The sequence below is a fragment of the Alexandromys fortis genome, unplaced genomic scaffold (genome assembly GCF_014885135.2).
Source record: "Alexandromys fortis isolate MF-2015 unplaced genomic scaffold, M_Fortis_MF-2015_v1.1 scaffold_9, whole genome shotgun sequence".
Classification (NCBI taxonomy): Eukaryota; Metazoa; Chordata; class Mammalia; order Rodentia; family Cricetidae; genus Alexandromys; species Alexandromys fortis.
In genome coordinates, this window is record NW_026067892.1 from 14,189,523 (window position 1) to 14,200,754 (window position 11,232).

General features: G+C 46.7%; 1 protein-coding gene across 1 annotated transcript; it reads left to right on the top strand.

Moving 5' to 3' along the window:
• The first annotated feature begins 5,417 nt into the window (after positions 1 to 5,417).
• On the top strand, positions 5,418 to 9,589 carry Ado (2-aminoethanethiol dioxygenase). The gene has a single exon (XM_050141905.1). It carries the CDS (start codon positions 5,558 to 5,560, stop codon positions 6,326 to 6,328), a length of 771 nt encoding a protein of 256 aa, XP_049997862.1. The 5' UTR covers positions 5,418 to 5,557; the 3' UTR covers positions 6,329 to 9,589.
• The last annotated feature ends 1,643 nt before the right edge of the window (positions 9,590 to 11,232 follow it).

Sequence of the window (11,232 nt, forward strand, 5' to 3'; positions counted from 1 at the left end):
GGAGGCAGACATCCTGCCTAAAATCCTGTCTAAAGAGGAACCATGCATTTCCCAAATCAGAATGCTTAGAGAATTAGGTTACACCCTGCTATCTTACTCCTAGGAAATCTGATCCTAAACGCACAGTCCATGACCATACAGAAATACTTAGAAGCATCCTTGGAGGAAGGAGGCCGCCCAAGAAAGAATGGCATTATTCCCACCTTCACCCCTTCCAGTCAGGGCTCCGTTCACCTGCAAGCTCACGGAGCTCACTAGCCTGCCCCTTTCCACTCACAGCTCAGGCAGGTGCCAGCAATGAACGCACAGATCTTTCCTGACGGTGGGGAAAGCCAATTTCCCCTTTCACTGCCTCTCAAAGCTGAACATCAACTGTTTCACCACTCGTGTTTAAAATCCATTAATTAAAATAAATAGAAAGTTAAAAAAAAAAACTTAGCTTCAGCCAGGAGGAAAAGGACAGATGGAAAAGCGGAGGAGGTGGAGATAGCTGTTATCTTCTTGGGGGGGAAGAAAAACAAAAAGCATGGAGGGAGGGTGAGTACTTAAGAGAGGTAAGATGTGTCTGCATTTAATTTACAGTTTGTGACTATTTTGGGTCTCAGAATAGTCACATTGCTTAAAGCACAAAAGGACATCCTCTCCGGTTTTAAGCTCATAAGGGTGGGGACTGAGCCAGGCAATGGTGGCGCATTCCTTTAATCCCGGCACTCGGGAGGCAGAAGCAGGAGGGTCTCTGTGAGTTCGAGGCCAGCCTGGTCTACAAGAGCTAGTTCCAGGACAGACTCCAAAGCTACAGAGAAACCCTGTCTCGAAAAACAAAAAACAAACAAAATAAAAAAATGGGGGGGGGGGATTGAAACCATAAATCCACTCTCAAAGGGGCATAACTGACTGTCTTAGTTATGGTGACTATTGCTGTGATGAAACACCAGGTCCAAAAGCAGGCAGGGAAGGAAAGGGTTTATTCAGCTTACACTTCCACATCACCAAAGGAAGTCAGGACAGGAGCTCAAACAGGGCAGGAACCTGGAGGCAAGAACTGATGCCTTCGACAGGTGCTGCTTACTGACATGCTCCTCATGGCTTGTTCAACCTGGTTTCTTTTAGAATCCAGGACCACCAGCCCAGGGATGGCCCCACTTACAATGTCCCTCCCCCATCAATCACGAATTAAGAAAATGTCTTCCGGGCTTGTCTATAGCCCAATCTTATGGAGACATTGTCTCCATTGAGGTTCCCTCCTCTGATGACTCTAGCTTGTGTCAAGCTGACATGAAAGTAGCCAGTACACTGACTTTGGCAGTTTGTCAGGCTGTGTAGAGCAAAAGTTTCTCTTCTCCAACAACTTGTGAGCCATCCCCTGCCCCACTTCTGCCTGCAAATTCACTTTTCATTCCCTTCTCCCATATCTCCCAAGCACAGCTAGTGTGGAAGGGAAAGGAGCCAGCTGAGGTCCCTCTCAATCCTAAGCCTGATTCACAGGTCCAAAGTCTGGCTTCTTAAACTGGGGGCTGTGACCCCAGAGAGTTGCGTAAGTGAGTGTAGGAGGCAGGCATGGAAACACATCAATCAACGGGAACGTTTTTGAATGCACAATGACCAAAACTGCTTCAAAACCAAATGCCTAATCAGGCCACGGCGTTCCCGACAGTGCTTGCCCATGCCGCACTGGACGATGGCATGGCAGCCTTGGTTCTGACCACCAATGGGCATTGCCTCAAGCACCATGCCCTGCTGTGTGTTGCAGCTGCAGTGTTTTTACTGTATGTAGAACAGTTTCTGCTCTTACAGGAAGACGATGGCTTCACTAGGGAAAACAGTCTTTCCATATTTCCAACCACTGTATCTCAGCATGTTTCTATCCTTAGATTATACTGCTGGGTTTTAAAACTTGCTATTTGAGTTACTGACTTGTGTTTAATTTTTAAAAAGATTTCAAAGTAAATTTGGGGTGAGAATGAAGATAGAATGCCCAGCGACTTCTGATGTGGCTGTTTTGTACTGCACAGTTGTACAAGGTGGCCTTCTCAGCACTCACAATTGTTTAACAAAGATCTTACCAACCCTGAAAACTGTTGGAAGAAGCTCTATGTTCTTCAGTGTTACTCAGTCAAGATTCAGTCCTTTATGCAAATACACATAAACACATCCATCTCATTAGCATATAAATTCTCTTTCCACTTTAATGAATGTTAAAAAAAATCACGTTTTTGTTTTTATTTTGTGAATGTTTTAAGATCAGATCTCACTTTGTAGTCAGGCTAGCCTCCACCCCTTTGGTGATCCTCTTGCCTTAGCCTCCTCAAAAATAGTTTCAAAATAAATGTCTTTATAAAGAATTATCAGTAAATACTTGGCTCTTATATATCTCTAAGACATAAAGTTTATGTACCTTTATAACCAGGAGTGGTGTAAAAATTTCTGTCAAAAAGGGGTCACAAATAGGAAAAAGCAAGAAGCCCTGGTCAATAGAAGTAGCCAGAAAATGGTTCCTACTGTTCATGTGATACCATGGATATCTGCAGTGTGTTGGTGTAAGGATCACCTAATGTCTAACCCAACACTAAATATCTCTGAGCTTAGCATATGCAAGTGAACAGCTTCGGCACCAGAGCAGTGAGACCAAGCAAGAGGAAAGGAGTTCCTGAGCCAGAGATCAGTGGAGATGGCCTGAGGGTGTCATTTAGCCAGGCGGTGGTGCACACCTTTAATCCAGCACTTGGGAGGCAGAGGCAGGCGGATCTCTGTGAGTTCGAGTCCAGGCTAGTCTACAAGAGCTAGTTCCAGGACAGACTCCAAAGCTACAGAGAAACACTGTCTTGCAAAACAAAAAAACAAAAAAAGGGGGTGTCATTTAAGTGAGCTGAAGCAAATGTGAGCACATCCCCCACAACATGCCTGGGGAAAGGGGGCAACACATCTGGTGAAGTGAGGTGACACCCAGACACTCACAGGCCATGCAACCAGTTCTTCTGATTTGGCGATGATTTATTATCCTTACAACTTGGTATTCATTCCTAACATAGGATGAGAAAAGTAACACCTTTTAAAATCTAAAAAGGGAGCCATAATGCAAACCCCAAATATTTAAATATAACTAAATATAAGTAGTCTCACTATATCCATACACATACAGTTTATTTACCGTCTTCCAGCAGTTCAGAGTACTAACACTGTACCACTCTTCCATGAGGCGCAGTGTGACCAGGAGATGGGCAAGACAGAGTTATCTTGTGACTAAAGGAAAATTAGTCTTTGTGAGCTGCAGAGAAGAAGGACGAAAAAGAAAACAACAGCCTACTCCCAAAGAGGAATGGAACCCTAGCAGGGAGAGGGAGCTAAACAGACACGGCTGGGGCTCTTCCAGTGGCTTCCCGTGAATGAAGCAACTTGAAGAAAAAAAGCATTCGTTTTATTCCTGCTTCTGTTTGCTCCCCCACTTCCTAAACTTATTAGCTGTGGACAGAAGGTAGGATGTGAGCTTCCTCGGTCCTACCTGTCACCACAGAGCTGTCAGCTTGTCAAAGGGAGAAACAGTCTGCTAAAGCAACAGCTCGCCAGACAGCCCTTGCTAGCTACGCCTTCGAAGCAGAATCTGTCTTCACACCGTCTCTCGTCTCCCCAAAACACTGCATCCAGTTGGGGTTCTCTACACTTCACCTACCAGCAGTCTCTATTTAAAAAAAAAAAAAAAAAAGCAAATGAAGCTAATCAAGTCCCCTGTCCAGCCCACAGTTCTCAAAGGTTTCCTGCTGTACTTATAACACAATCCAAACCCCGTCCATAGCTGTAAAGCACCCATAAGCTAGTTCTTGCCCACCTCTCCAACTTCATCACCACCCAAGAGCCCAACTGTCAATGTCCCTGAAGCCTTTCTCTTCCCTTCCTGATTGGTAGGACTCAGGTTCTGACTTGGTCAGTCATAGTGTGCCAGGCCATGGCTGTGTCTTAACACAGGTCCTACAGCTCCTGGTGGCATGAATAGCTTTAACAACTTCTCTGTGGGATCACAGGACTAGAGATACTTGCTGTTGTGTTACATGACTTTCTCAAGCACCACAGACACAGCCTGAGATGAGAGGTTCGTGGGTGGACACTGTCAGGGACTCTGGGAGAGTGACACCGCACTGTTTTCTTGCACACAGAACTGTCCTAAGTTGGAAAGCACATTCGTTATTTAATGTATTTTATTTAACAAGGTACCCGCTATATTGTACTTATGGGCTAGGTTACATAACTTACTTTAAAAAAAAATGCCTGTTTAACTGGAGAGGATTTTCTAAGCCACTGCAGTTACTAAATGTACAAGGAACCCGTGTTGAGCTTTGAAAATCTAAGAAGACCCTAAACTCGGGATAAAGGTTTAAACTCGTGGAATCTACTGTCTCCCTTTTTCTAGCCACCACCTACGTCTGCCAAAAGTCCAGAGAATATAATTCATCACTCGGCGGTGAAGTAACTTCAAAAGCTGGCCCGATGATTGCATGGCACCAGACTTCATCTCTCAATGACAACGATAATCTACAGACAAAATAAATAAATAAATAAAAAATAAAAATAAAAGCCCTTTTCTCCTCAACTGGTGCTTCTCGGGCGCTCCCGAGATAGATAACCACTGGTCTAGGGAACCCTGGCCTTAGCAAACGGTCTCTCGAAGTCTCTCCGCTGTCGGGGAGTCAAGGAGCAGCGTCATCAGGCCCCGGGCAAACAACAGCTGGGCCCAGCTGTGCAGAGAGACCGCTTTACGTGCTCGACCCCGTTCACCTCCTAAGAATCAGAAGAGTACAGAAGCGCCATCCCCACAGCGCGGCCAACGAGCAGCTGAGGTTAACCCCGCAGCCTCGTTCCCAGGGGACAAGGGTCAAAGGTGACCCTGAATGACCCTGTAGGCCCTAGCCGCAGCAGAAGGTTAAAAACCCTCTTGCTCCGTTCCTCCCAGCGGCGAAACGCCTCCACCGCGAAGCCCGGACAGCTGCCGGAAGTGCGTCACCCCGCCCGCGGGCATCCCGGGAGTTGTAGTTAGAGGGCTATATCTGTCGCAGAATCGTTCAGTTCTAACACACAAGAAAACACTCTACGACTCTGGAGAGCGAGTGGCCTGCTTTCTGCCAAGTCTTAAGAGTCCTAGTTTGCCCGCTCGGCAGAGTGCGTTCGTGCGGCGCGCAGGCGCAGCCGCGGACTACAAATCCCAGCGTGCCCTGCGGCGCGCCCGCCGCCGCCCGGCTGTCGTCGTTGGTGCGGGCCGCGTGAATGGAGCTCTGCGCATGAGGCAGCGCCTGGCACGGCCCGCGCGGCGCCTACCTGTGCCCGGAACGTGAGTGCCGACCGCGGCCGTGCGCCTGCGCACTCGCTTTCGCGCGCGGGCAAGCGCCCAGCCGTTGGCGCGCTAGCGGGGCGACGGTGCAAAGCGGCCCCGCGCGCCCCGCCTGCCGGTGGTTGCGGGGCCTCCCCGCCTGGCGCGGGGCTGCGGGCAGCCGTGGCGGCCGCCGGGGACCGCAAGGGGCGGCGCAGAGGCGGAACGGGCCGGTCGCGAGCCGCGCAGGAAGCGCCAAGCATGCCCCGTGACAACATGGCCTCCCTGATCCAGCGCATCGCTCGCCAGGCGTGCCTCACCTTCCGCGGCGGCGCCGGGGGCTCCGAAGCTCCGGCACCGGGCTTCCCCGAGAACCTGAACCAGCTGAAGAGCCTGCTGACCCAGGTGCGCGCCGAGGACCTCAACATCGCGCCGCGGAAGGCGCTGCCGCAGCCGCTGCCGCGCAACCTCCCGCCGGTCACCTACATGCACATCTACGAGACCGACGGCTTCAGCCTGGGCGTCTTCCTGCTCAAGAGCGGCACGTGCATCCCGCTGCACGACCACCCGGGCATGCACGGCATGCTCAAGGTGCTCTACGGCAAGGTACGCATCAGCTGCATGGACAAGGTGGACACGGGTGCGGGGCCGCGGGCGCCACCGCCTGAGCAGCAGTTCGAGCCGCCGCTGCAGCCCCGGGAGCGGGAGGCCGTGCGACCAGGAGTGCTGCGCTCCCGAGCCGAGTACACCGAGGCCAGCGGGCCCTGCATGCTCACGCCGCACCGGGACAACCTGCACCAGATTGATGCGGTGGACGGGCCAGCCGCCTTCCTGGACATCCTGGCCCCACCCTACGACCCGGACGACGGCCGGGACTGCCACTATTACCGTGTACTGGAGCCCATCAGACCCAAGGAGGCCTCCAGCTCTGCCTGCGACCTTCCCCGAGAAGTGTGGCTTCTGGAGACCCCACAGGCCGATGACTTCTGGTGCGAGGGAGAACCTTACCCAGGCCCCAAGGTTCTGCCTTGAAGCACCCGCTACCTGTGAACGGTGGGCCAAAGTTGTGCCCTGCCTGGCCTCGAGAAAGGCCTGGCTGCCCACGACCTACCATAAGGGCTTCTCTCTCTGTCCCCTCCCCTGAGCGATGGATCTACTGGACTGACCAGCGCCTCATCTTGGACAACCTTGGGGAGTACGGCCCACTGGAGTACAGCCACCGGGCACGTTATGGGGGCGGGTGGGCGGGAGGCAAGGTCGCTTCCTGGTACTGTCACTGCCACCAAGGCTTTGATTTAAGGGAGTGGGGCAGGGGACCCTAAAGCGCTTCCATCCTAAAGCCATAATGAAAATATTCTTGTTTCTCAAGCTCTACAAAATACACTAAACATTTGAACCCCTCCTCCCTTCGGTGACTAAGATTTGTTTTCTCTTCTTCCCAAAGGACCTTTTGCTCCTTAATAACTTATTGCTGACCGTGCATGACCTTGAATTGTTTTTTAGTTAAAGCCATTGGTTCGGTTTTAACAAAACAAAAACAAGCAAAAATACAAAACCGAGTTTCTAAAGTGAGTAGATGGGAAAAGACATCTTTCCAGCACTGGGGTTCACTCTCTTGGAGGAAGAGTTCTGTCCTCCCCTGGCCTAGTAGCCACATTTGGAGTTCTCAGGTAGCCTTTAGTAAGATTCACATGTGTGGATTCCCTGAGGTCACCTTCCCCTTGAGTCTCCAGATCTGTCATGAAAACAGTTCTGTTGTTAGGGATTCACCTTTAAAGCAAAGACTGTATTATCCTCAAGTGACTTTTTTTTCTTAGTGTTCTTCAAAGACGATACAGTAGAGTCAGGAGCTGAATCTGTTCTGCTTCCAAATAACTGAATGTAAAACCCGTTGCCACCTGTTGAAATCCATACAATTTACTTCCAGGATCTTCCTGTAAAAGTGGGGCCAGATACTCTGACCATTTTTTGTATTCTCCCAGGAACCCTGCAGAGGGCTGTAGTTCCAGCTGTGTTGCTGCAGGTCATATCCTAGCCCTCCCTTAAACAAGAGCCACTCTGGCCTACTGAAGTCCCTTCCTAAAGGAAGAGGTAGAAGGCCTGCAATACCCTGGGAGTGGCTCTGGATGTAGGCTGCCTGCCAAGCAGGCAAGAAGCCCTCGCCTCAGTCCTCAGCAGTACATAATCCAGTATGGCACACACCTGTAACTCCAACAATTAGGAAGTGGAGGCAGGAGGATCAGAATTTAAAGGTCAGGCTTGGCTACATAGTGAATTTGAGAGGATCCTTGAATACCTGAGACACTAACATAAGTGTGTATATGTTTGTTTGTGTGTGTGTATATATATACAGAGCTATATAATGGGTACATGGGATAGACAGTTGAGAATTTAGCCATTTTAGGGCACCAAGAGTGGAGATTAGACCTGTGTGTACCAACTCTTGGAGCAAACACTAGCAGCTGTCTGCAGCATTAGCACCGGCTGGATACCTTTACCTTGTTTACAAACGTGTTGGTACCCTAACATTTGGCCATGGAGCACCGGTTCTCCCTTCTTACTATTTATAGGGTTCCTTTTTATCACAGTCCTTTTCATAAAGACAAACTGTAGAAATAAAACGTGTCCAGCTGTCTTGATTGCTCATGTGGCAATAGAATTCTAATATCTGTAATAAATGGAGACTTACTATCAAGGGTAGCTAGTGTTCGTTGACCTGGTAGGGAAGCTGCTTTTGACTCCGTGTATCTAGGTTACACAGACCCAGGCTTACAGGGTGCTTGTTCCCAGTCATTAAAGTGGTCCGAAAAAGCAAATTATTGATGGTGTGGCTTGTGGGTTTTTTGTTTTGTATAATTAAAATGAAAGCAACAGGCCAGAGAAAACCTGTTGGAACTCTGACACAGATCCAGCACCAAGTACTTCCACCAGGGCTGCTGGAGTTCAAGTTGCTTCCCATTGTAATGCTTAAAATGGCTTTGGATCCCAGTGAAGCAGCTCTTTGAGCCGCTCATTTGAAAATCTAGATAGCAAGTGATGGTTTTAAACTTGACAGTATTTTTTTTTTTTTTTGAGACCAGCAGTGAGTGTAGTTTTCGGCCACATACAGTTTTTGAATTGTAGCAAAAGTTGATTCTTTTACAAAAATCATTGAAAGTCATGTGTTTGTTACAGCATACTTGGAGGTACTTTAAACTAGCCTGTAGAAACCTAGCCTGGAACTAGGCTAATAATAAAAAGTATTATGAAGGCCTTTATTGCAAAAACGGAGGGGGGGGTGTTCAAGGTTTATTATAAGCAATTTGGAAAGAAAAAAACCTAAGGTGCTTTTCAAAAGAATAACTGAAATTGTTGTGGGCTAAAACAGCAATACTGTGTTCCTCATCCGTTCAATAAGAACAGTGAAACTTGTTTCCCTAACACATTGAGTAAACTTCGATGAAAACAGTGTAATGTGTTTTCATGAGCCACCATGGAAAGAATCTGCACATTCCTAAGACGGCATGTGCACTTCTATGCATAAACTATTAGCTGTGACTGCTGCCATTGTGTTTTCATACAGGTCTACACCAGAGATGGTGGTCTAGACCCGGGGATAGAAGTTACCTTCTTCCCTTCGGTAACACCAGTGAGCACAGTGATGTTAGCCAGTTAACTTTTCTGATGAATAATAAATGCAATAACTGCAGCTCATGGATGGGAAACTGTCTGTCTGTCTAAATACTCTGAAACTTAAATATCGTAGTTATATCAGTGATCAGTTATATTGATTGATGTAAGATTGTACCTTCCTACTCTTTTGAGAACTGATGGGTTTAATACCAAATGCTGCTGATTAAATGAAAAAGCCTGCCTTTGAAGTAATGTGTTTTATCAACAGGAGTGAGTTCTCTGACTTTTTAACTTGGCTAGAGTCTCACTATCAACATGTACACCTTTCATTCCCCCTTTGCCTTGTCTCGTAGGTTCCTCGATTTTGCTATCTGGGGAGGACTCTGTCCACTCCAACTGCAAATAAGTCCTCTGTCGTAGCTCTCCCGCCCAGCAGAGAAGCAATGCATCCCACTTCAGACCTCTGCCGGTGTTCAGCTATCTTGACAGCATTTACTCCTAGACCTGCAGTCCTGAATTCAGAATCCAGATGTTCCAAATGTGCATTGGTCTGTTGCACTGAGGTTTCTGCTGTCAAAGAAAGATAATTTGTTAATGATACCCAAGCTTTAAATGCAGGGGTGTTTACGTTTCTGAGTAAAATCTGTGTACTTATGGGAAATAAAGGCATGTCAAAAATTATGTGGAAATAATGTTGGTTATTACAAAGTGGAAAAGGGAAACATTACCTACAATAACTATATTTTAATTATTGTTAACGCTCACAGTTTATTTCATAACATATCGTGCCAAAAGCCAGTTACCTACAGATTTCCAAAGACCAAGAAGTGGTATAAATTTAAAATTACTTTATTTTCCTGAGAGAGGTCTGTGGAACACGATGATTAAAAACACATCTGAGAATACTTAATGTCTAATTACACTATTTTGCTGTAACACAGGCCACTCTTGTATTTAACCTAAAGAAAATAACAGTTAACTTTTATCCTAAATGAAAAAATATCCTTAAGTATTTTCATCTCTTGGTCTTGTCTTTTCTTACTAATTTGATGGTGGTTTGAACTGGCAGCGTTTCAGGCGTCTGCACCTACCTGCGTCCACATAGACCCTGAAGTTTTACAACAGTTGAGAAACGTTTACAAAATAATTTACCTTGATCACATTAACGCTTAGCATATGGAAATTAAATAACCTGGCTTGAGAACGTTAGGCTTAATCAACAGTTCATACAAACCATCACAGCGGCATGACTCTAAGGAATCCCTCTCCACAAAACAAGCTGAAACATTTATAGTATTATCCCTTAAAGTACAGGGGCAAGAGATTAAAGGAACCAAACTTGTATTTCTGTGCTGATTTCTTGGACAAACTTTTTAAAATGCATTGAAAATTGAGCTGAAAACTTTTAAGCTGAGAACCCTGGTTAAAGACGCTAGCTGACGTGCTGTGTGATACTCTGGGGGTCAAAGCCACGAGGCTGGCCCTGAGCAAACAGGTGTGCTCATTTCTTAGGGCTTGTTGGTGAGGTTTGCCGCCACACCAATGTGAAACTGATCACATAATCCATGTGTGTAGCACGGGGAGTTCTTTTTGTTTTAAGTGTCGTTCACCCTTGCTCTTAAAAACATGACTTAGGTGGTCTTGATTGGAGATGCTGTAAAATTAAAGTTTGGAAAAATAGTTATAAACTAAAAAATGTAAGTGTACTACATCCTTAAATAAAGTTCCTGGGAAGAGAAGTATTTGTTTAAAAGTAGCCATAACGTAACATTGCTTTATAGTTGCCACAGTGGATAAACAGTGGCAATACTCTTGACAGTTGGCAAGCTGAAATCAGTGGTAAATTAAAAGACAAGGAAAACATCCCACCCTCAGGTTTAGAAATTTCTACTTGGGAGTTCTGGGAAGAAGTTTCTGTATCCTGAAAGTGGGGATAAAGGTAAAACAGAAGCAAGGGCAAGCTTTCCTGATGAGATTGAGCTGGTTATCGGACACTAGGTGCTAATTCTCAGGGTAAAGATGCTAATAACAGACACAATCTATTCGCTTCGTACGATTCTTGTTTTGTATTTATAACAAAATCACAAAAGGTTCCCAGAAGAAACCTTACACTGTATTACTTTGCAAACCATTATCTGGTATGTTGGGGGGAGGCTACTTATTTAGATTGCATTGGAGTTTTGTAGGTTGGTGTTCACCCATCTTACCTAGCAAGCTATTTTGAGAATCACTTCTGGATCCACCAAACTTGTGACAAATGATCCTTCCAAATATGGCCAGTCATCTGAGAAGCCAGGACTAGAGAGAAATGAGTCCTGGGGTAA